Genomic DNA, 25788 nt, shown 5'->3' with positions numbered 1-25788 from the left:
GATCACAGCATTTGATAAACACAACTTGTGGGTATACTCATCTGTCTCTCTATACTCATCTGTCTCTATACTCACCTGTCTCTTTATACTCACCTGTCTCTTATGCTAACCTGACTCTATACTCACCTGTCTCTCTAAACACACCTGTCTATTTATACTCACCTGTCTCTCTGTACTCTCTCTGTACTCTGTACTCTGTTCTCTGTTTGAACAGGTACTCTGTACCTGTTCAAACAAATCAATAAGATTTTGAGAAACATAAATGGTACAAAATACTTGCATTGGATCAAACTAGCCCTTTAGGAAATCACAGCCTGAGTCCCTCATCATGAAATGGGAATTTGATTGAATCGGAAATGTCTCTCCAATTCACGGGAGCTCCATTCTTCACAAAGACATCACAGTAATCCTCTTTGTGGTTGCCAGGTTATAAGAATGAGCGAGTTTGATATTAAGTACCTTTTCTGGCTGATGTATTGTTTTGCACTATCACAAACCTTTTACATTTTGCAGAAGTCCTCTGAACGGTAGAAGTTAATGGGCCTCGATAGCACATGGTTAACCCCTCATCGCTGTCAGCAGAAAAACATTTCAAGGCAATCTTTTATGTGGCCTCAGTTCAATGGTTTTAAGAATAAAGAAATTTTAATGTACCTCCGTCTAGAAAGCTAAAATAATAGTTGCTCTCCCTCTCCTCGGGTACCAGGAACTTGAAAAATATACGAAAAAAGGAAAAAATATTAGAGCGGAGAATGAAGAGAGAATTCTCAAACTACCGTAGGTGGCGGTGGTTCTTAATTGTTCTAATTTGCTTAATTCTTGAAAAATGTAATGTGCTGTTTTTAAATCGTGATTTACTGCTGTGTTAATTCCATTGTTTTTGTTAATGTGCTGTTTTTAAATCGTGATTTACTGCTGTGTTAATTCCATTGTTTTTGTTAATGTGCTCCTGCCAAGGCGACGAGCTATCAAGCTAACTGGCCAAACTGCAGTATTGTTCACAGTTAATCAACAAATCAACTTAACTAAACTAAACTAAAATCCATCTCAAATCTACTATCAGCGGCCACAACTGTATTCGGGGTCGCAAATAGCGAACAGATTTCCGTCGTTGTGGTGGAGCAGAAGAAGCATTCTTTCCTCTGCCTTCAGAGAGTCCCCTGCTCACACCGGGCCCCCCACCTGCAGCTAGACGTAGACTGGGACTGACTGTTGATGTCAGCGTGTTCAGGTTCAATGCTGTCCCCCCCCAGCAGCCCTTTTGCTCTCGATCACGCGATGCAGGGCTGACGTTGGGGGTACACCCCCCATCCCCAAGCCAAGCCGGTGATACCTCATGTATCCTCCTGTCCACTCAGCCGCTGTAGAGACCCCTAGAGCTCCTCTGAGTGGTGTCTGTTGAGATGGAGGCTCCTTCTTTGTTTTTATTCCAGCACATGCATAATGGAGACCAAGAGGGCTAGAAGGGGTGGCTCTGCTTCGAGGCCTTGAGGTTTTCAATTTAAAAGTGAGGAACAAGAAACTGCTGGTTTAATAACGCGCTATGCGGTGTCTACGGCTCTGTGCGGAGATTAAACGAGACCGAGTGGAATTATTACTAAATATTATCCGTGGTGTAGCGCTGAGATTGGTGCTCTTTGTCGCATGTTCTCGATCGGTTGAGGCGTAATACGTATTGGCAGGATTTACCGGCGGCATTTTCTCGTGGCCCATGCGTGCTGTTGGGAATAATCCCCTTGCACCCCTCATGAAACAGTTGGAAAGATTGGAAGAGATGTTTCCAACCCACATTTTGTCTGACTCACAGAAACCCTATTTTGAATTCAATGGAAAAGTGCCTTGAATTTGAGAAATCCAGCCCGAAATCGTTTCGGGTTTGGAACCGTAGGATTTAACTGTGTTCCGCTACAAGACACATTGATAAATTATGATACACCACCAAGCCTTTTGAAGCTGCACAACTCTTTCTAAACCTATACAGAACTTAATTTTGAGGAGGACAATCGTCGAGACACATGTGACATGCTCCGACTCCCTCAATATGCCACAGACAGATAATCATAATAACATCCAATTCCTCCAAGCCCAGTGGCCTTCAATATACAGTCGGCAATCATTTTCCTATGCCAAACATAATCGTTCATGTTGAAGGCAGAAAAACCTCACCCTTCACTCTTTTATACACAGAGGTACACAGTGAAGTACACAGAGTATTTGAGAGGTAGCTTCAAAAGTCAGACGTCGCTGAGCCCTTGAGCAATGGGAGCATAAGAGATGAAAAGATACCGTGCTCAGATGCCCTTGCCCTCTCTGAGCAGATTACGCATTAAGGTCTTTGGCTAGAGATGATGATCAAAGATTGTATGAGGGCTGCAATTTTAACTCCTTCCATCCGCACACGAGACTTGAGAGCTCAGAGTGGTGTTTTGGGAAGTCGTTATTGAATAGATTCTAATCTACATTGTTTGGAACTAAGATGAAGCTACCTGGATGTATATACCCCTGATATGTCTCTTTCTCTCTCCTTCTCTCCCTATGTTTCTCTCTCTCGCACTCTCTCGCTCACTCTCGCTCTTGCTCTCTCTCGCTCTTGCTCTCTCTCGCTCTGTTATGAAATATATCATCATAAAAAACAAATGAGATATTGGAGGCAATCTTTTTGTCATAAACAATCATGGAATCACATAAAAAAACACCTGCACCGTTTGGGTTGGGGTATCAGAAGAAATGTAAGCACATTGAGAGATTGAGAGAGTTGGAAACGACTTTCTTAATAAAGTGGTATTAAAAACTGAATCTCTTTCTCTCCCTGTCTCTATGCCCCTCCCCCTGCCTGTCTCTATGCCCCTCCCCCTGCCGTCCGCTCCTGCCCTCCCCCCCCCCCCCCCCCCCCCCCCCCCTCACCCCAGCAGCGAGCCCTTTGTCATCTTTTCGGGGGGGCTGTCGTACGACAAGGCGGGCCGCCGGCCCACACTGACCATCATGCACGGCAAGGCCATCACCGTGCTGGAGATGGACCACCCCATCGTGGAGTTCATGGTGCTCTGCGAGACCCCCTACAACAACGGTGCGTGCTCAGAGCTGCTCGGAGCCCCCGTGGGGGAGCTCTGAGTGGGGGGAGATTAGCTCTTTCTCGGTCGCTCGGGAGGTCCGTGGGTTCCGCTGCCCACTGAGTGATATCGGAAAGTAGCAGAGGGAGCGTCATGAGGGTCTGAAGGTCTGCTCTGATGCTATCATGGACGGAGAACAGAGAAAGGAATGGATGGAGGGCGAACTGAATTGGGACTCGGACTCTGCTCAGCGAGTATAGGCTCTGAGCTCTGAGGTCTATGCCACACTCTCCTTATCTCCCTCTGTCTCTCGCTATGTCTCCATGTATCTCTCTCTCTCTCTCTCTCTCTCTCTCTCTCTCTCTCTCTCTCTCTCTCTCTCTCTCTCTCTCTCACACACAAGCTTAAATACGCACAAATTTAGATCCATTCATTTTTCATTGTGAGTCATAATAGTCGATTCCCAGTGACAATAAGAAGAAACCCATAATTTGTTATCCTGTACAGAAAGTGGACGTATTCTAAAGATAAATGTCCAGTTATAACATAATATTAAGCCATCTATGTTTTCAATCTATATTTAGTCTATAGTCACTGTAAATCCACTGTGTATCCACAAAGTGTACACATACAGTACATAGATTCACTGCACCAATTGAAATCCTAAAACACAACTATGGGCTGAAACTAAATCTTCTTCACTCCATCAACTCCTGACCCAGTTGTGATAGCACCACTATTGCCACAGTAGGAAGGCAATTTTCTGTTTAGCTGCTGACAACCACAATGGATGCCTATAGCCCACGCAACAGAAATACCCACAGCTGAAGACGCCATTGTTAGATTTTAAATGTCCGGCGACAAGCTTGGCGTGTGTCTACGCAAGCGCCACTGATGAGTACTTCTGACGTTCCAGGGTCTTTAAGGCTCGCCATTTCACAGGGGAAGATTTCAACTGCTACCCCTTGTAACTCTGTTCCAAGGGGCAATCCGCAAAGTGGTAGGGCCTGACTCTCTCACACTCTCTGATTCTCTCTCCCCCTCTCTCTCTCTTTGACTTTCTCACTCTCTCACTCTTGCTCTCTCTCACTCTCACTATTTAATGTGATTTCTTACAGAGGTCCAGGAGCCATATGCAGTCGTTGTGCTTCTGGAGAAGGATTTCATCGTGGTAGACCTAACACAGAGCAAGTATGTGCAGGTGCACACACACGCACGCACGCACGCACGCACGCATGCATGCACGCACACACACACACACACACACACACACACACACACACACACACACACACACACACACACACACACACACACACACACACACACACACACACACATGCAGGCTCCCTGGCTCATTTGGCAGCAGGGTGAGAAGGAGAGGTGAATAATCCGCTGGCTTCTATGGCACGGTGTCACAGAGGCCATCAGAGTCCGATATATTGGCCATTATTTTGGCCACAGTCTGATGCCTCCAAACAGAGCCAAAGCCATAGAGCCTTTTCACTGAGGCTTCATCACAGGACAAACACAGGTATTGCTCATTACAGTAATTAAGGGTCTGCTCTTTTTACTTACCAGGGCACAGGTAGAGGACTGAACAAGTGAAGGCATCACACATTGACCAGGGACCATGTAGACCTAACAGATCCGTAATTAGCGTTATGAGTGGCAGATGTGTTTTTTGTACGATGATACCTCTGTCCATTCGGTTAGGTCACTAGGGAAAGACTGGAGAGGGGTATGGCGCGGGGTACAATATGTTTTCAACATGTTGCATTGTTAACACCAGGTTGGACTGGGTTGTCCTCAATTTCATCCTCTCGGGCAATGCCATCTGTGCTGCTGGCCCATAGGCTGTTGGTCTGTAATGTGGTCGGTGATTGGCTCAAATTTAGGGCCATGTGCTTCAATTGGTTCCGCCAAGTGCATTCATTTAAGCCAATCAGAAACACTTGAGGCTGGCCCTGTGGTTTGATGAATTAACTTGAATAAGGGTAGAGCAGGCCATTCATTAATTGACTAGTAGACTTGACGTGAAGAAGGTGTTGTTCTCACACCAAAACACTTATGGCCTGGGGCGGTGGTAAACAGGGCCACAGCCACATTCAGCTCCAAATCCCTGTAGATGTAAGTAACACCTGAATGAAGACGGATGAAAAGGTCACGTGTGTCTTTGCCTTCCTTGGTAAATAGCCTGTCTGCACCATTCTTATTTATGATTTATCAGCGAATTAGCCTTTAAATCCTTTTCTGCCCTTCGTTCTACTTGTTTTTTTGGGGGTATTTGAGGTCTTATCCATACGCAGGTATTCTTCTTGAGGCAATCATCTTCTCTTTGGCTCCGTGCAGGCCACTGACGTCAACAGTTGGCCTGGAAAACCTTTTTTTTTCTCGAATACAGGTGTGTAGGTGTTCAAAACTTTCTCCAAATGTGTGTGAGTCACGATGAGAGATCGATTTGGAAAGTGTCCTACTCGGGTGCCAAATGTTATCCTGCCCCATTCTCCAGTATACTTCCATGACACATTTACAGGTTACAGGGTCGTCTGCGTATACACAAACTCCCATTGCAACGATGCAATGTTCACTCCAATATCCCTCCATTGGACAATAGAAAAAAGTACCTCCTGTGTCCTGGTTTTCTGGCTTACTTTTGAAGTTAACCTGAGCTTTTGGCGTTTGTGCCTTTTAGGTATTAATATTAACTAAATTCTCTCTCTAAAATGGCAAATGGACTGCATTTATACAGCGCTTTTCCAACCAGAGGCCAGTCAAAGCACTTTACAATATGGCCTAACATTCACACATTCATGCACACATTCACACACCGACGGCGTTGTCAACCATCGGGAGCGGTTAAGAGTTTTCTTTTCTCAGGGACACCTCGACACTCAGCTAGGAGGAGCTAGGGGATCGAACTAGCAACCTTCCGGTTACCAACCCTGAGCCACATGCCGCCCTCTTACTCTATATATCTCACTATTTTTGTATTTCTCTTTCTCTTGCTCTGTTTCAGCTTCCCCATCTTTGAGAACCCATACCCCATGGACATCCATGAGTCTCCGGTCACCTGTACGGCCTATTTTGCTGACTGTCCTCCAGATATCATTCCCATCCTGTACTCCATAGGCGCCAAACACAAAAAGACAGGCTTCAGCCAGAAGGTAAGCAAAGGCCCACCGAGACCTCTTTCTTCGTCCGGTGCAAAAGTTTGAAGGATTACCCCAGCTTTTGATTTATGAAAACAGGCTTAGGTGTATTTTTCGGTGGTCAGTGGTATCGCTACTTGGCATAGCGCTGTAGCTACTTGATTAGTGTCAGAACAGCCAGAGGGTTTATGGGTTTGGGTGTAATCACGGTTCATTGTCCTCGGGGAGAATAACAGCCGACCGAGGCTATTGACAACGGCGTCCGATCCCAATCTGTATTTTCCTAAATACAATGGATACTCTGTGCTCATCTAATCACATCATCCAATGCTGCGGCGTATTCAAGCCAACTGGATGGTTGAGTGCGTGCGCCTTGGACTATGTGCGACAATCAGAGAAATTCTGTCTGTGACACCACCAGGAGTGGCCAATCACTGGAGGAACCTGGAACGTTGGCTCTCAGACGTACCCAGAGATAATCATCACAGGGTGAGTTCACTATAGACATGGCATGGTAAGCTATAGATAAGCATAAGGTTTTGTTATGGATTTGTTTTTGTATGTTCAGGCATGGATTATGCAGTCTGGTGTAGTGTAAATTATGGGAAACCTACTTTGTCCAAATTTGTCTTTTGTTGGATTTTGTTTTGGAAAAATAATGTATTTGCCAGTCTGAGTGAGAACCATTTGTCACATCACAATTGGCACTGACTTAAGCACTGTCTGAGCAAAGAAGATCTGTGAGCGAATGTTGTATTTGTATTTCAGGCACTGCCAAATCCTAGGCAAACAATAAGCCATAATTGAACTAGCGAGCCAAATATTGAATTTGAACTTTCTTTCTTGAGTAAGGTGCATTCGGCAATTCATGAATAATAAGAATGTTTAGGTTTTAACTCTCCTTTCTTCTGACTTGTGGCTTGAGTCTTCAACTCCTTAAGGAAGTTTACTTGTAGTTTACCAGTGTGCTGTGTGATGTTCTTCATTAGTTGAACTTACTGTTAAAATACAGTCAACTTATCTTTTAACGTTGCTTTTCTTTGCCAAGTGCGTTCATTATGGGATGGCAAATCAAATGACCTTGCCTGTTTCTACAAAACAAATTCAAATTAAAAGCTTATTTTAAAATAAACATTTCTCTCTCTCTCTCTCTCTCTCTCTCTCTCTCTCTCTCTCAGACATGCTGATGGGTCGATAAAGTTTTGGGATGCGTCTGCAAGTAGGTCTACCGTAGTTTCATCCTGTCTGCTGTACACACAGACACTTTCCTAATTGGCAATTACTAAAGAACAGTCTGGTGGCACGGGGACACTCTCCTTCGGGATCCTTGGGGCCAGTTCCAACGTTAACAGCGATTCATTCATATTTTATCACCAAAAGTCGACACCTGTGTGTCTTTAATCGGCATGTTGACGCTGAGCCAACCTGGCGGCATCGGCTTTGGTTTGCTTCACACACATAATTATGTGACGGCGGAACGTCTCAGAACGTCTGATTTGGCTCCAAATTAAGTTAAGCCGGGACCCAGAAGGAGAGAGGCTTATGGTATGCAAACAGCCGTCCCGGCGAGCCACTCCGATGTGTCATAATCTCAAACGCTGTGAAATAACCCTGTAAGCGTATGGACTGTAAGCTTGTTCGCACACAGCCCAGTCGAAACACACACGTCAGAGTATGGCTCTTCCTCCTTCCTGCCCCGCAGTCACTCTTCAGATGCTCTACAAGCTGAAGACCTCCAAGGTGTTTGAGAAGCCCAAGCCCGGGGAGGTGCGGGGGGGCGACCTGGTGGAGGAGGACCCCTACGCCGTGCAGATGGTCAGCTGGTGTCCCCAAAGCCGTGTCTTCTGCGTGGTGGGCATCTCCGCCCACATCATCCTGTACCGCTTCAGCAAGTACGAAGCCAACACGCCCATAGTGGTGAGTGGAGCCCAGACTACTCAGAGTTCTGATGTTGCCTCGTGTTTGGAGCTTGACCCAAAAAAAACGAAATATAATATTTTGTGTAACAGAGCAAAACATGCAGAGTGTGAATGTACCGGGCTGTACTTTCTGTTTCCCTTTCGTATCGGTCTTCTATTTTGGACATTAAAATCCCAAAACAGTAATTTGGCGCGTGTTTCAACACAGACACTCGCTAGGTTTGAATAGTCTTCATACTATTTGCGATGCCGATATTTATCTTTTATCTTTTTTGTTGAGGTTCATGTTTACAAGCCTGTCTGGGTGAGGCCTCTTGCTCACGGTAGCCTGCAGTCATTTCAGTTCAAGACCCAGGACCTTTTTTTGGCCGGGACTCGATCACACTTCCCATCACCACTCCATCGTTCTTTCCCCATTCTATGTACCGCTGTGACTCAAACACCACATTCACCATCTGTCTTTGGCTCATATCCCCTCCATCCCAGTCCTTGGAGGTGCGTCTGCAGTGCGACACGGAGGAGGTCCTGTCTCCATCGGAGACGGAGAACCACCCTTGTTTCCCTGAACCCGGCTCCCACTCAACTGTCCCGGCCAGCCCAGGCAGCGGAGCTGTCGAGGGGGTCAAGGACAGCATCCCCTGCCTGAAGTAAAGAACTTCTACTTCCACGCCTTGTCCCTCACTCCTTTACTTTGTCACTTGGTAGGATGTAGCGCTGTAGGTTTTTGGATCTCTCTTCAAGAGTGTCACTTTGCAGAATAATATAACTATTTGATGGATGATCTGGAACCTTTCCAGCTTAGCATAAATTAGATTGTATTCGCTTTCACAGTTAACAACCTCATTGTAGGTACCGTCAATACATTTCTAAATAGATATCGAGTACTTTGTGGTATGTGGTTTCAGTGTGCTGACACCATTGTGTTGTGCTCCTGTGTGAGCACCCATCTCTCTCTCTCTCTCTCTCAGGGTGAAGGAGCGTCCGGTACGGGTGCCCCCAGGGTACCAGGCTGAGCTGGTGGTCCAGCTACTCTGGGTGGATGGGGAGCCTCCCGGGCAGATTACCAGTCTGGATATCAACTCTGCTTACGGCCTGTAAGTCATACTCCTCCACTCTCTCTGTCACATTAAAGCTGCTGTAGGTAAAATTTAAGAGCTATTGTTTGAGTGTTATTTGTTAGAAATTACAGAGCCATCCATCAGTGAGATGTGCCCCTAGAGAATACCTGTTTAAATTTCACTGCATGCCTGCCTCTGTATGAGCCAATTTATGGTATTGTATTCCGGTACACAAATCAGGGAATCAGGGAATCTATGCCCATATTGGTTTGGGGAATCCATATTGACTGTAAATCACAGGTGAACGAATGCAAGACTTCTCAATGGCGGAGAAACATAGGGAGGGAGGGAGCAGAGAAGGAGATTTTTTTTGGTTGTTTAGTTACAACATCTGGCTCACTTCTAATATGTTAAACTCTCTCTCTTTACAACTCTTGAATCTTACCTACAGCACCTATACCTTAGGGTGTAATCCAATCATCCACCCACCATCCACCCACACATATGACCTCGCCTTATGCTTCTTATTTATTATTCAGAACTTTTATTTAACCAGGTTGGTCTCATTGGGATTTAACTCGCTATTATAAGCAAGACCTGGCCAAGACAGCAGCAGCATACAATAATTTACAACCAAAGATCAAGAGTAAACAACATTACCACCACAGCACAACACAAAACCTTATTTCACACATTGAATTGTCGAGCCAGGTCAAGGAGTTCTGTGCTGTCCAAACAACTCCTGCCCACATATATTAAGGAAGAGCTGTTGCTTTCTCTTTACCCAATCAGGGCGACTCGGCTCGGCTGCTCAACCGTGGACTATTGCTGTTCTTCAAATAGACATATTTTATTTCATCATAAATGGGCTTTTAAAAGCCCATCATAAATGGGCTTTTATCTCCGAGCTTATTTAAGGTCTATATTGGGCTGCTTTTGTCCGGCTGTCTCACGGGGCAGCTTTGGATGAATACATGTACTGACAGAAAGATAATTGCTAGCAATTGAGGTTAGAGTAATTTTATATATAAATTTGTTCATATATATAAATATGTGTAAACATATAGGTGCAACATATACTATGTATAGAACACTTATATTACAATTATTTACAATTATATATTTGAAAATCATTTTTGAGGGGATGAATATCATATTAGCACATTAGCTAAGCAGTAAATGCAGTTCAGATGCGATGGGCGAGAACATTCGTCCATGGTCAGTCCCGTTATATGTCAACGGATTCTATTATTCTGGGGCAAAAATCAGATAAGTGACAAACTTTTACATTCTTCAAGCCCTGCCTTGTTTGCGCACACAGCTGTGTATTAGCATCCTGCTAAATGTCGCTGCCCTGTCTATTTTTAAGTGAGTGGCGCTATGAAAGGTAGCTCGCTTGGCAAAGCCGATAGCGTCCTCCGGCTCTCCTTTGAGCCGCCCTGCGTGGCAGAAGGCTGGAAGGTCATTGGACTCAATCCTGCAAAGCTGCTCACAGCAGGACTGGGGTGCCGAGGGTTTTTTTCTTTGGTCTGGCACCTTACGCCTCCAATCCGAATCACACACACACACACGCATGCACACACACACAAACACACCAACAGTCACATACTTGTGTATTTACATGAAGACAGGCAATCATCGGTCTTTAACGTGTGTGTGTGTGTGTGTGTGTATGTGTGTGTGTATGTGTGTGTGTGCGTGCACACATGTATCTGTGTCTTTGTGTGTGTGTGTGTGTGTGTGGGTGTGTGTGCTTGTGCGTGCTGTGTGTGTGTGCTCACGAGCATGTGTTTGTGTGTATGTGTGTTTCTTTGTGTATATGTGTGTGTGTGCCCTCACGGGCATGTGTGTATGTGTGTGTGTGTGTGTGTGTGTGTGTGTGTGTGTGTGTGTGTGTGTGTGTTTGTGTGTGCGTGTGCTCCTCCAGGCTGGCGTTTGGGAACAGTAATGGCCTGGCGGTGGTAGACTACCTGCAGAAGACGGTCCTGCTGTGCATGTCCACCCTGGACATCTACGGCGCCGCAGACCCCTACCAGCGCCTCACCCGCTCCCCCCGCAAGAACAGGCAGTCCACCTCGGGTAGGGCGACCCACTGCATGCACACACACACACACACACACACACACACACACACACACATACACACATACACACATACACACATACACACACACACACACACACACATTCCACCCCATCGCGAGGCAGTGTCAACGTACTCCTCTGTCTTTCTCCTTCCATCTTCACTTGTATTCCTCTCTGCTCTATGCCTCTCTCTCTCTGTCCTACTGATATGACATTCACACGCACACACACACACACACACACACATGTCCGATCCATCGCAGTGCACGGCCTGGACTGGGACCTGGACCTGACAAGCGGTGCATGCAGCGGGCAGTCTGTGGTTCCACAGTGGCATCATGATGCATGTGTTGGTTTGTTTATTTCTGGTTATTTTCATCTTGAATCCTCACTGCCCATGAAACCCTCTCCTGTCCCTCCTCCTACCTCCACCGCTACCACTCCTCCTCTCCCCCCCTGCCTTTCATGTTCCTCCAGTTGGGCTTTGGGACCAGATCATCCTGTCTGAGAAGGTGTTTCTTTCTGTGTGCTCGCAAAAAAACACCCATCTACACACGTTTACCGCTTTTGTTCATGTTTACCTAGGGATATGTCATTCTTGAACATGAGCAGGTACACAACTCTGTGGGGTACTGGGTTCTGCACCCACATGCAATCACACACACACACACACACACACACACACACACACAGATACTGTGTTCTGCACACACATGCAATCACACATGCACACACACACAGATACAATGTACTGCACACACATGCAATCACACATGCACACACACACACACAGATACAATGTACTGCACACACATGCAATCACACATGCGCACACACACACACACACACACAGATACACACAGATACTGTGTTCTACACACACACATATATATACACACACACAGGTACACACACAGATACTGTGTTCTGCACACACACACACACAATTAAAACACATACAGGCACACACACACAGTTAGGGCCCTAGTTAGACTGTCTCAAACGCAGACATGAAGGCACAAAGTCAAAGTACATTGGGCAGTTCTACGGCGCTGTTGCTATTATGATGTCGAGATAAATGAGCTTTGCGCCCGGCGCAAATCTAAAATGGGTTGGGCTGAAACCTGTAGGTGTGTTTTGGACGTAACGTGCAATAAACCAATGAGAGTTCCACCTGCCATCCCCTTTAAGACCCAACACATTTGACTTGGCGAGTTGATATTTTGACAGCGCGTTTGCAGTCTCCGCTGAGACAGATGCATAACCACATGAATTTCAAACTTCAAATGGCTCAGTTTATGGCCAAATAATAGGCATAATTCACACATGGAATAGCATTTTCTTAACTTCAGAAACACTGATTCGTCATGTAAATTGCGGCAAAGACAACTTAAAACATATATGATATGCGGACGCAGTCCTCGATGGCTGCAACTGTGGGTCTATTACTACTATCTATCTACTAATGATATGCGGCAATACATTAACAAACATTGTTTGTTACCAGTATTGTATACATTATCGTTATCGACTTGTGTTCATAATATGCATGTGTCCCCCCCTTAATATACATCGCCATGGACTGTATTATGTGTTACGTGTTTAGTTTGCGTGTGTTTAAACAGATGGGTGCGCACACACACACGCACCAAGCATCACCCGCATTCATTAATTCTTTTAAACACTCACTCGCGGTAAAACTATGTTTTCTCACGATCAAATACTCATCAATCCTAAAAGTAATGGGCTTGTACACGATGTCTGTGTCAAGAACATTTGCTGTACGGTGTTTGCAGATGCATTGATTTAAAAGTACAACTTACCACTGTATCAGCTGTTCTTTCCCAAATCATTTAACCAACCATTTACCCTAAAATTAGATTTTGTTTTGGAAGCCTGGAATATACTTTGCTTGAATATTGTTATTATTATTATTTTAATGCATGCCATAGCCTACTATACTTCATTCATGTTCATTCATGCAGCCCTATTGAAAAAAATGTTTCCACAATCCACACGCTATTTCTATGAAGTTTCACACGTATGAATAATCTTTGACATCATAATTTTAAAATCAGGTTAATATTTTGCATGTTTGTGCTGTGTATAGCCTACGTGTGTGTAAGCGTAGGCTATGTTGTAGTTCCGACCTGCCATGGCACATCAAAATAGCAACAACAACTGCGCAAAATCAGCTTTGTGCCGGGTGCAAACTAGCAACAACACATGCGTCGGTGTAGAAAGTCAATTGCGCCGGGTGCAAGATGTGTTCTGCACACACACACTATCAAAGACACACGCGCACACACACACACACTGCAGTTCGACAAAATACTTACATACATCAATTTTTTTATTATATAATCCTCTTCAAAAGTTGAAAAGTTGAGAGATAAAATAGTTGATTATGGTGCATTACACAACTCCCAGCAGCACGTATCTGTCCTAGCCTTGAAGTACAATCATCCCTTTGTAAAAAAAAATGAAAAGAAAAAAATTATTACGCAAAGAAAAGGATTCAGGGTTGGAGGCAGGTTGGTTCTTTTCACTCTGGGTGTTGCGTAAGTGCCTGTATTGACTGCTGCTGCCCCTTTGTGCCCTAGCTCTCCCTTCTCCCAACACGTCCTCAGCCTCTCTATGCCTCCGGCTGGCGTCAGGGGAATCAATCGATGAGTGGACCAGGATTTTGTTTGTCATGCTTAGTGGCCTCTAGCCTCTTTTGTTGTCCACGCTGTCCTTGGGCACAGGTGGTTTCATACGCCACTGGATCATCAAGACTTGTTCACGCCATCATATTCTCACTTATCACTGTATCCTCCGTGTTGGTTTTTTCCCTGTTGACATTCAAATCCATTTTAAGTACAGATTGATCAATTTATAATTTACAAAACTGTATAAAATAAAATATATATATATAATATCATTATTATTTACTGCTGCTATTAGGCTAGATATACTTTTAATTTAATATATTATGTTGGATAAAACATTTTTCTGTCAAATTCCCTGTGTGTGTGTGTGTGTGTGTGTGTGTGTGTGTGTGTGTGTGTGTGTGTGTGTGTGTGTGTGTGTGTGTGTGTGTGTGTGTGTGTGTGTGTGTGTGTGTGTGTGTGTGTGTGTGTGTGCCCATGGTAATAAGTAGATGGGAGGTTTGGGGGGGGAGTGGGTCCTGCCCATCTTCAATGCTGGGTGTTTCCAGTGCGTGCACCTCCTCTCTCTAACCCCTCCCACCCCCAGCCTCCTGATCTGACACCGGTGGTGGTTAGCATCCGCCTGGCTCTCACTTCCTTTATTGTTTATTTCCTTTCTAAGCCTGTGTTTTTCTCTCTCTCTCCCCCCCCTCCTCTCCTACACCCCTACACTCTTTCCCCCCCCTCCTCCGACTCCCCCATTCATACAACACATACTACAACACCCAACCCCTATTCCCCACCCATCCCTCTCCCGTACCCCTACCCCCCCGCCCCGTTCTGTTGGCTGGTGGTGTTGCTGGGGCATGGGGGGCCTGCCTGCCTGCCTGCCTGACTGCCTGCTGACAGACTTTTGCATGCGTGGTCTGTCTAGCTTTTATTCAGATTCAAAGAAAAGGATCCGTACTTCGTACCAGAGTAAGTTTGTTGTTGTTGTTTGGTTGTCGTGTTGGTGTGTTGGTGTGTGAGTAGGATAGGGGCCGGGGATGGGGGCGGGGACGGGAGGGGGTCAGAGGTGACAGGGTTGCCATGGAAGCGGGTAAGAGGATAAACTACGGAGATAATTGGAAGTGGGAGGAAAAAAAGTGGCGTGTCACAGGAGTCACAGGAGTCACAGGAGTCACAGCCTCTACTGTATGTGCACGAGAGTCTTTCTGAACGGGTCTTCCCGCAGTATTTTCACTCGCAGCACAGTTTTCCACTTATGACCGTCAGATCATCCTCTTGCAGAGATTCCACTTCTTCAACTCTGTCACAACAAGAGATATCTATTATATCCCTTTATTATTCAGACAAATGGTGATGTGCCCACAAGCCTTTTGCTTAAATCTGAATCTATAAAAGTTTTGTTCTCAAACTGAAAGGCAATGTTAACAATTATAAGCCCTTAATAATAAATAATGAGATTATATGGATTGGGTAAATAAAGCATATTGGTCTGTGGAAACGTAACAAGGTCATTAACAACGTCAGCCCTGGGGCAAGCAGAGAGGACTGGCGCTGAGTGTGTTCCTGTCATCTGCTGCCTGCTTCAGAGCGGGTGAATTGCACTGTACTGTGTGCCCTTCAGTATGGGGCTTGCCCTGCACGCAGAGATGTCCCAGGCATGTTTAATACATGCCAAGGGCAGTATAAGAGTCACATTTAAAGCCGAGCAGGGCAGGTCCCATCACAGGCTCTATTTCTATCTTTCAGCCGCGCCAGGCTGAGCGGGTGGGGGACCGAATAAAATAATTGCCTGAAACCCTGTCTCATCTCCCTCACATTTATGGGGGAACCAAAAAGTTGGCTTTTTTTTTTTTTTTTTTCGGGTAAGTGATTAAACACGAGTTCTGGCTCTCAAACGGTCTCCCCCCCGACCAGCGCTGATGTACGGGAGGGCTTCGGCGGGTCGCCCGGCCGACCCCTGTCGTGTCTGCTCCTCTCCAAACTGAATCCCACCTAATTGACTGTTTCCGTTTCAATTTCCTCTCCGACCCCTCCGAACCCACTCTGCACTCCCACCCCCCCTTGCCGACCCTGGTTGCCGTGGTTACGACAGGTCTCACAGAGTTGTCTGACAACCAGCAGTCTATGGACATGGAGCGGAGCAAGTCACCCACCTCAGGTATTGCACCGGCACACCCCTTGCACAGGCGACCTTTAGAACGACACGTGCATTCACACACAGACACACATGCACGCACACACACACACTCACACACTCTCTCCCCCTCGCACTCTCTTTCTCTCTCTTTCGCTCTCTCTTACACACACGCTCAACCTTACACATACACACTGACACACACAGAACCATAAGCGTGCCATGTCCTTATGACTTGTCATCATTAACCAAGCTTTTCCCCATGTTTTGAACAGAGCCTGCGTGCCTCAGTGTGGTAATGCAGTACGACCCACTGCATTAAAGGTTACAGAGGTGTGTTAGACGCCACATGAGACCCAACCTTGCAGTTGTAATTTGTCAGCGCTTGTCAGTGGAGTGGCAGGTTTCCAAGGGTGTAATCTTTCACCTCTGCGTGGAATGTAGGCAATGACTACTGACTTATTTCTGGTTGTTTCTGGTTGTTGATATCAACAGTTCCTGTTTATTTCTTTAGGGTTTTCCTAACGGCCTTCTTTGCGACTACTAGTGTCACTGTTACCATGTTTGTCCTGCCTCCGCGTTGACCCAGCAACACAAACATGTTGCATGCTCCCTACTCCGCATGGGGCGACGCCCGCAGCGATGGCTCTGCTGCCACTGAAGAGCCTCTCTCTCTCTCTCGCTCTCGCTCTCTCTGTCTGTCTGTCTGTCTGTCTCTTTATGTCTCTCTCTCTCTCTCTCTCTCTCTCTCTCTCTCTCTCTCTCTCTCTCTCTCTCTAGTCTACAGGGTTGTAACGCTGTAGCACCTCTGATGCATCTGAGCACGGCATCGATTGCCTGTGTACTCTCCGCTAATCTACGCGTGTGGGTGTGCTGTGTGTTTGTGTCTCTGTGTGTGCGCCTTGAGTGTTCGCGACGCCTTGAAGGACAATTTACTGTTGTTATTTATTTTGGTTTTGTGTGTTTGGGTGTGTATTTCTATCTTTCTAGCTCTCTGTCTGTCTGTGTGTCTATCAATCTCTATCTCCATCTCTCTATTTCTCTCTCTGTCTGTGTGTCTATCTGTCTGTATCTCTCTCTCTCTCTGTTTGACTCTCCATGTCTGTCTGTCTCTAGATCTGTACCTCACCTTGTGCGTCTCTCTCACTCACACACACACACACACACACACACACACACACACACACACACACACACACACACACACACACACACACACACACACGCTGACCATACAGACTTCCCTGGACCTACATGGAAGCCTTTGTTATATTTGAATGTTATTGTGCCACAGAAGGAGCAGAGGGAGGTGGTTGTTGGGGATCACAGCATGATGGATACACAAGAGGCAGGGCTAGGGGGGAGGGGAGGGAGGGAGGCAGCTGGTGGGCTTGCAGAGGTTGCTGCAGGCTGTGTAATTAAATGGGCCACGCCTGTGTGTAGCAGGTGTGTGTGTTGGGAAGCGGGAGAGAGCAGTGGGAATTGTATAGTGCCTGCCTTCTTCCTAATGTGGTTGTTGATGTTGTTGTTTATGTTGATGACGATGATGATTATGTGGACGCTGGAGGTGATTGACAGGTAACTGGATGTCAGTCAACACGTCAGAGACTATGAATAGATGTGTCTGACAGCATCTGTTTGTGTGCGTGTGTGTGATGCAATTCCCCCCCGGAATTGCTGTGTTCTCGAAAAAAGTAAATATGATGGTATTAACTCAATATGAGTTATTTCCCAGAAAATACACCCAGATATTCCCCAGATAGTGTGCTGCATGTTTGTGTTGTAGATGTCTGTACTGTGTTGCTGCTAAGTGTGTTGGTGCAGTCTCACGTCAAACAGGAACCAATTTTCAACATTTGAACAATATTTACGTGTATTAAACAATTCGTGCACCAGAGTAGTGACAGTTGCTCATGGCCATTTGTTCATTTGAGAACATTTGCTGATCGCAGAAGGCCCCATCAGAATCCACCTATCTGTTGTTGGGTATGGTAATTCTAGGACATTGCTGACTGAGAAGGGCTGATCAAAATCGGTTGTTGGGTTTGGTCGTTCTAGGGGATTTCTGATCCCAGAAGGGCCCATCGGAATCCTCCTATCTGTGGTTGGGTTTGGTAGTTCTAGGAAAGTGATTTTCAAACTGTGGTCCGCGGACCACCAGTGGTCCGTGACGGTACTGCAGGTGGTCCGTGGAAAAGTAAAAAAAAAAATTTTTTAAGCAAATTTTGTGATCACATGCATAGCCTTTATATATAGGCAGTGTATATCTGAAAGGATTTGTTTTAAATTATAAATGGAAGAAATAAGGCCTATTATTATTTTAATTTCCAGTAAGTTTCTTGATCTCCCTTTTCTGAAATGTTTTGCATATGTTACTTGGACAAACTCCCAGCCTGTTCGTAGAGGACTTTGAGAAGATTTGATATTTGACTTTATCCAGTTCAGTTCAGTTCAGTTTGTTTGTGATTACTGTACATATTTATACTCCATTATCATTGCTATGGATATAAGCCTGGTATTCAAATGAACCTGATTACGCCCTCGGGCGCTTTAAATAAATACATTAAATATGTGGCAGCCGTTGTGTACAGTAAACGTTCTTTTAACAAGCCTGTTATACTGATGCTTTGTTACTTTTAGTGCTAATATATGCCTATTAAGAGTTGCGGGTAATTCAGGTAGGACTGTGTGTAGACATATTTTATTATGTATATTATAAGGTGGTCCATGAAAATTCTTGATTATAAAAAGTGGTCCACTCACACTCAAAGTTTGAAAACCCATGTTTTAGGGCATTTCTGATAGTCCTCACATTCTCCTAGCAATGAGTTCTCTCAGCCTTGGACCGGTTAGTATTGACGTGTAGAATCTGCCAGCACCTTAGTGGAGAGGGACAGGCTTTTTGATCAAAATCCCCCTTTTTGCAGTTAAGCCAGAATCAATCTGTGTGTTGTCGGACCTTCCTCCAGCAGGCTGTGCAGAATTATAAACCCATCTACGCTCACTGAGTGGAGGCTAGAGAATGTTCTCCACGGTCGTGTGTGAAGTCCTGCCTCGTCCATCTATCATGGATTTTCACAGCTTTCAGATTTTTCACAACTTTCAGACTTCTGGAAATTGTCCAAGCAAGGTTACTGGAATTTATATTCATTTATTTATTTTATTTGGTATTTTTGTGATTATTTATTAATTAACTAACATATTAATGTATTAATATCATGTATTTATTAGTGTATTTATTATTAATTGACCTCATAAAGTCTGGTCGACAGTACAACAATCTCTCTGGATTTTTTTGGGGGGAAATTGAATTTAAAAAAATGTAGTATTCACAGCCCTAATTATATCTTGCGGTAATCAACATCCAGCCCAGCATTCAAACACAACGTTGACATTTGACCTATTCTTCATTGAAGTTCATTACTCATTCATCCCATTCACCCAGCCTTGAACACGTCTTTGGTCCAGCCCAGGGGGACGTACTTTACAGTAGCCATTAAGAGGAAGTTCTCAGGTAATGAAGCTCGACTCCTTGTTCTTTATGTGGCCTGTGGGCTTCACTTCAACCCAGCCTCCGTGGCTCAGCTAGGTGAGGAGTTTGGCTCGTCTCCATCTGACACAGGCAGACCAAGGCTCCCCCCCTCTTCCTTCTTATTGTCATTTTCCACCCGTCACCTGGACCATTAGACACTGCCAAATATACCGCCTCTGTCTCAGACAGCTTGTTAGGCAGTGGTGGCCATCTTCTTGAGTCACCCCCGTGAGCCGGTAACCCCTATGCTGAGAGGCGGCCCCTCCAGTCCGTTAGCAGGGCCTGATAATTGGCCCCTTCTCCGCCCACTGAAGGGCCTCCTCCTCTACCTCCGTCATCCTTCTCTTTCTGCTTCTTTGCCTTGACTTTTTGTTCACTCTCTGCCAGGTCCAGACGCGCTGACCCGGCCAGGATCATTTTAGAACTGATATGGGGCGGGAGGGGGGTGGTGGTGTGTGTGTGTGGGGGGGAGGGGGGGGGGGTGGTGTGTATAGTGGTTGTTGGTTATAGGAGCAAGGGGGAAGTGAATCGAGACCACCTGCCAGGCTCCTGGTGCAGCCATTCTGCTGTAGCCAGGAGCTTTGGTTCAGTCTGAAACCGAAGCAATCCAGCCCGTACCGGATTTGGTTTGGATAGTCAATGCGCTTTTTTGTTTCGTTATCAACAAATCACATCAAAATTAAATCCCTGTTACATGGCTGGAAGACATAGTTGCTAATTGCTTCACAGTTCTTTTTGTTGCTCTTTGTGACCAATTAGACCAAACTCTCTGTTCCCACGATTGGCAAGAGAGGGCGCTATTGTGCAAAGTCGCATAGCTTCTCTATAGTAAATCCATTAGTTCTAAAAAAAAAAGGCTGTGTGGTGTTAGATGAACGAGGAGAGATGAGAGCACACGTATTATATTAAAGGCTGGGGCTGAAGGCAGGCTGTTTCAGGTGTGATCCTATTAGACATAATCTCTGTGTTTAACACGTTGTTTAAAGTAATCACTCCAACACTCTAGCGATGTACAGTGCAGGTGTCCCGGCATCGATCATCCAGTTTCATGCCGTCTACCGTTTTTGCTGTTGAATGGATACGACAGAACCCAACACTTCTAGGAAGAGGAGCAGTTATACTATACAGTTATGCGTCCTCCCGCCCTGTCAGATTTCGAGCACAACCGGTTTAACTAACAAGTGATGACTGTACAGAGGAGCGCCCTACAGCAGCACCACTGAGGTATCAACATAAGAAAACAAGATGGCTGCCACTGATGCGTCGCGCGGTTCGTCGCTCTGATTGGTTGTAGGTCTGTCCAATTGCGCCCGTTGGTAACACCCCTTGGACCCTGAACTGAACTGAGAGGTTCCAGACTTACTACTATACTATACTACTGTACTATAATACATTTGAATGTATTATATTCAAATTAGTCTTGCAATGTCAGTCTAGTAAAGTAGTTGTTATTGTGACGTGGTAGTGTGTTAGTGTGGTATTAGTGGTGGTTCTTGTAGTTATCGTAGCAGTGGTGTGAGTAGTGTGTCTGCGCCGTGCTCCCGTGGTTGTCGTGTTCCTCTGTTACCGTGGATACCATGTTTCAACCACATGAACGGGTGCATATGTCCATTCATAAAACAACAATAAACCAAAAATGAAAGAAATCTCTCACCTTGACTTTTCCTCGTTGTCGCGCCTTTCAAGCATTTGTTCCGCCAGAAGTTCACCTCAGGTGTGTACATGTGTCCGTGTCCCTGTTTGTGTGTGTGTGTGTGTGTGTGTGTGTGTGTGTGTGTGTGTGTGTGTGTGTGTGTGTGTGTGTGTGTGTGTGTGTGTGTGTGTGTGTGTGTGTGTGTGTGTGTGTGATCTCCCTTGTTCTAGTTCATTACCCCTCGTCCTCCCTGCACTCTGAGGTCCGCATGCCCCGCGAGCCCGCGGCCGCGCCCAGACCCAGCCCCTGCAGTCCAGTCTTTCACTTGCTGGACAATGGTAAGAAGAAGACGGGACGAGGACATGGGGTCCCCCTCCCAGTCCTCCAACACCAACACCACCACCACCACCACCACTAACACCACCACCACCCACCACCACAGCCGTCCCCCCGCCCCCACCTGTCCTCAAGCCTGTGTCGGCTCAATGTTTGGAGAAGGATGGATGTATGGAGGGGGGGGTAATATTTGAGTGGGTTGGGGGTGTGTGTGTGTGTGTGTGTGTGTGTGTGTGTGTGTGTGTGTGTGTGTGTGTGTGTGTGTGTGTGTGTGTGTGTGTGTGTGTGTGTGTGTGTGTGTGTGACGGGGGGGTGGTCTACGTTAGTTTCCTCCTGCATGCCGTGAGTGGGGTGCTTCTTTCTAGCGCGGCGCAGCGATCTGTGTTGTAGCCGTGTTGCTGCTGGTCCCCATGCAGCTGTTCTGTGGGTGCATTGAGTGCAGGCTGTGACGGCTAACCTGTAGCCGCTAACCTGTAGCTGCTAACCTGCAGTTGCTCACCTGTAGCTGCTAACCTGTAGCCACTGTGTGCTGGGGGGGAAGGGTGCTAGCATTGTGCTGCTGTGTTGTTGCTAGACTGGTGTTTTGGTAGTGATTGTTAGCTTTGTGTGTGTGTGTGTGTGTGTGTGTGTGTGTGTGTGTGTGTGTGTGTGTGTGTGTGTGTGTGTGTGTGTGTGTGTGTGTGTGTGTGTGTGTGTGTGTCTGGATTTTGTGTGTCTGGACGTCTGTTATTATGTGTGTGTGTCTGTTATTGTGTGTGTCTGTGTGTGTGTGTGTTTGTACACAAGCTCTATGTCTTCCACAGCAGCACAGAACAGCTGCGGTGTGAGTCTCATGAACACTGATTACTGTTTATAAGTGTGTTAGAGTGTGTGTTTGTGTATTTGTGTGTGTGTGTGTGTGTGTGTGTGTGTGCGTGTGTGTGTGGGACTAGTGTCCAACGCTTGGCGAACAGGATGGGGCATTATTTATTTTATTTTCTCATGGGGGGTGCGTTGCTACGGCTGACTGGGTCGCCATTTGCTGAGCCTCACCTCATTGAACCCTCGCCATGTCATTTCCCTCTGTTGTCTTGACTACCGTCAGTCACCCTGTCCATATCCTCTAACTGCATGGTGGCCACGGTGCGGTGGGCTCGCCGTGCCGTCTCAGTAGCCAATCAGGTGGCTCCGGTCGGCCCTGCGCCTCTCTCCAGCCAATGGAATGACTGACGGATCTAAATGCACTTTAGTCTCCAACGTTTGCTCTGCTCTAGATATAATAATCCTGCCAGTCCCCCGGCATTAAGATTCTACTTTTGATGACGTTTTATGAAGCGCTTAGAAATACATTTAGATAGATATACAGTTAATTGTCACATCTCACTATGCTGCTATTGAAAAACATAGATACACAACAAACAACTCTTTAACTGTAGGATCCAATTAAAAAAATATAAATCTTAAATAAATCTTATTATAAATCTTAATTATCTCCTGGAACCGTCACCTTATCGTGGTGGAGAGGTTTGCGTGTCCCTGTGAACCTGAGGGCTGTGTTGTCTGGAGCCATGTGCTCCTGGTAGGGTCTCCCATGGCAGAGTGGTCTCAGGTGAGGGGCCAGACTAAGAATGGTTCACAAGACCCCAATGAATATACAAAAAAGAGGAGGAGAGACCCTGCCCGGAGGAAGCCCGGGGCCTCCGTCTGGAGCCAGGCCCAGACGGAGGGCTCGCTGGCGAGCGTCTGGTGGCCGGGTTTGCCACAGAGCTCGGCCGGGCACAGCCCGAACAAGCTACGTGGCACCCCCCCCCTCTTCGCCCTGTGGGCCCACCACCTGCAGGGAGACCCACTGGGGTCGGGTGCGCTGCCACATGGGTGTGTAAGGGAGTGAAAGTCAGGGGTCCCGACGGACCAGACCCGAGCGGCAGAAGCTGGCTCTGGGGACGTGGAACGTCACCTCACTGTGGGGAAAGGAACCGGAGCTTGTGAGGGAGGTGGAGCGCTACCAGTTAGATCTGGTGGGGCGTACCTCTACGCACAGTCTCAGCTCTGGTACCGTACTCCTGGACTCTATTCTTCTCTGGAGTTTCCCAGGGCATGAGGCGCCGGGCGGGTGTGGGGATACTCATAAATCCCCGGCTGAGCGCCTCGGTGTTGGAGTTTACCCCGGTGGACGAGAGGGTCGCCTCCCTACGCCTAAGGGTGGTGGGGGGGAAAACTCTGACTGTTGTTTGTGCGTATGCACCGAACAGCAGTTCAGAGTACTCTGCCTTCTTGGAGACCCTGAATGGAGTCCTGTATGGGGCTCCGGTAGGGGACTCTGAACTGTTGTTTGTGCGTATGCACCGAACAGCAGTTCAGAGTACTCGGCCTTCTTGGAGACCCTGAATGGAGTCCTGTATGGGGCTCCGGTAGGGGACTCCGTAGTTCTGCTGGGAGACTTCAACGCCCACGTGGGCAACAATGGAGACACCTGGAGAGGCGTGGTGGGGAGGAACGGCCTCCCTGATCTAAACCCGAGTGGTCGTTTGTTACTGGACTTCTGTGTTAGTCATGGATTGTCCATAACGAACACCATGTTTGAACATAAGGGTGCTCATAAGTGTACCTGGTACCAGAGTACCCTAGGCCGAAGATCGATGATCGATTTCGTGATCGTGTCAGCTGATCTGAGGCCTTATGTTTTGGACACTCGGGTGAAGAGAGGGGCGGAACTGTCAACCGACCACCATCTGGTGGTGAGTTGGATCAGGGAATGGGGGAAGAGTCTGGACAGACCTGGTAAGCCCAAACGGGTAGTGGGGAACGTCTGGAGGAGGCCCCCGTCCTAGAGATCTTCAACTCACACCTCCGGCGGAGCTTTTCTAGCATCCCTGTGGAGGTTGGGGGCATTGAGCCGGAGTGGGCGGTGTTCAAAGCCTCCATTGCTGAAGCTGCGGCGGTGAGCTGTGGCCTCAGGGTCTTAGGTTCCTCAAGGGGCGGTAACCCTCGGACACCGTGGTGGACACCGGTGGTCAGGGAAGCCGTCCGACTGAAGAAGGAGGCCTTCCGGGGTATGTTATCCCGGAGGACTCCTGACGCAGTTGCAGGGTACCGGTGGGCTCGAAGGGCTGCAGCCGCTGCCGTGTCAGAGGCTAATCAGCGGGTGTGGGAGAAGTTCGGAGAGGACATGGAGAAGGACTTTCGGTCGGCACCAAAGTGTTTCTGGAAGACCATCCGACACCTCAGAAGGGGGAAACGGGGAAACATCCAAGCTGTGTACAGTAAGGGTGGGACTCTGTTGACCTCGACTGAGGAGGTAGTCGAACGTTGGAAGGAACACTTTGAGGAACTCCTGAATCCGACGAACACGCCCTCTATGATGGAGGCAGAGCTCGAGGTTGATGGTGGTTCGTCATCTGGTGGAAGTCACTGAGGTAGTTAAACATCTCCACAGTGGCAAAGCCCCAGGGATTGATGAGATCCAGCCAGAAATGCTAAAAGCTCTGGGTGTTGAGGGGCTGTCTTGGTTGACACGCCTATTCAACATTGTGTGGGAGTCTGGTACAGTGCCAAAGGAGTGGCAAACCGGGGTGGTGGTTCCCCTGTTCAAAAAGGGGGACCATAGAGTGTGTGCCAATTACCGGGGTATCACACTTCTCAGCCTCCCTGGGAAAGTCTACTCTAAGGTGCTGGAAAGGAGGGTTCGGCCGATTGTCGAACCTCAGATTGAAGAGGAACAATGCAGTTTCCGCCCTGGACGTGGAACTATGGATCAGCTCTTCACTCTCGCAAGGATCCTGGAGGGGGCCTGGGAGTATGCCCATCCGGTCTACATGTGTTTTGTGGATTTGGAGAAGGCATATGACCGGGTCCCCTGGGAGAAACTGTGGGAGGTGCTGCGGGAGTACGGGGTAAGGGGTTCACTCCCCAGGGCCATCCAATCTCTGTACTCCCAAAGCGAGAGCTGTGTCCGCGTTCTCGGCAGCCAGTCAGTTCCGTTCCCGGTGGGTGTTGGCCTCCGCCAGGGCTGCGCCTTGTCACCAATCCTGTTTGTGATATTCATGGACAGGATATCGAGGCGTAGTCGTGGTGGGGAGGGGTTGCAGTTCTGTGATCTGAGGATCTCATCACTGCTCTTTGCAGATGATGTGGTCCTGATGGCATCATCGGCCTGTGACCTTCAGCACTCACTGGATCAGCTGGCGGCCGAGTGTGAAGCGGCTGGGATGAGGATCAGCACCAGTAAATCTGAGGCCATGACTCTTAGCAGGAAACCGGTGGATTGCCTT

At 47.1% G+C, this 25788-nt stretch overlaps 1 protein-coding gene across 1 annotated transcript in view; it reads left to right on the top strand.

The window, feature by feature from the left end:
• The window catches only part of LOC311358852 (syntaxin-binding protein 5-like), a gene marked incomplete at its 5' end in the record, with an annotated part of 159695 nt that overhangs the window by 116107 nt on the left and 17800 nt on the right, over positions 1-25788 (top strand). The window contains 12 exons of the mRNA XM_084478955.1: positions 2188-2210; positions 2910-3067; positions 4169-4241; positions 6070-6217; positions 6624-6691; positions 7381-7421; positions 7905-8119; positions 8608-8768; positions 9090-9215; positions 11107-11258; positions 15996-16061; positions 21433-21540. Of these exons, the coding sequence (XP_084335081.1) occupies positions 2188-2210; positions 2910-3067; positions 4169-4241; positions 6070-6217; positions 6624-6691; positions 7381-7421; positions 7905-8119; positions 8608-8768; positions 9090-9215; positions 11107-11258; positions 15996-16061; positions 21433-21540 (1339 nt within the window). The remainder of the gene's footprint in view (positions 1-2187; positions 2211-2909; positions 3068-4168; positions 4242-6069; positions 6218-6623; positions 6692-7380; positions 7422-7904; positions 8120-8607; positions 8769-9089; positions 9216-11106; positions 11259-15995; positions 16062-21432; positions 21541-25788) is intronic.

This window comes from Micromesistius poutassou (genome assembly GCF_964030765.1).
Source record: "Micromesistius poutassou genome assembly, chromosome: 14".
In the NCBI taxonomy this organism is placed as follows: Eukaryota; Metazoa; Chordata; class Actinopteri; order Gadiformes; family Gadidae; genus Micromesistius; species Micromesistius poutassou.
The sequence above is the reverse complement of the archived record's forward strand: the minus strand, read 5'-3'. Positions and strand labels throughout refer to the sequence as shown.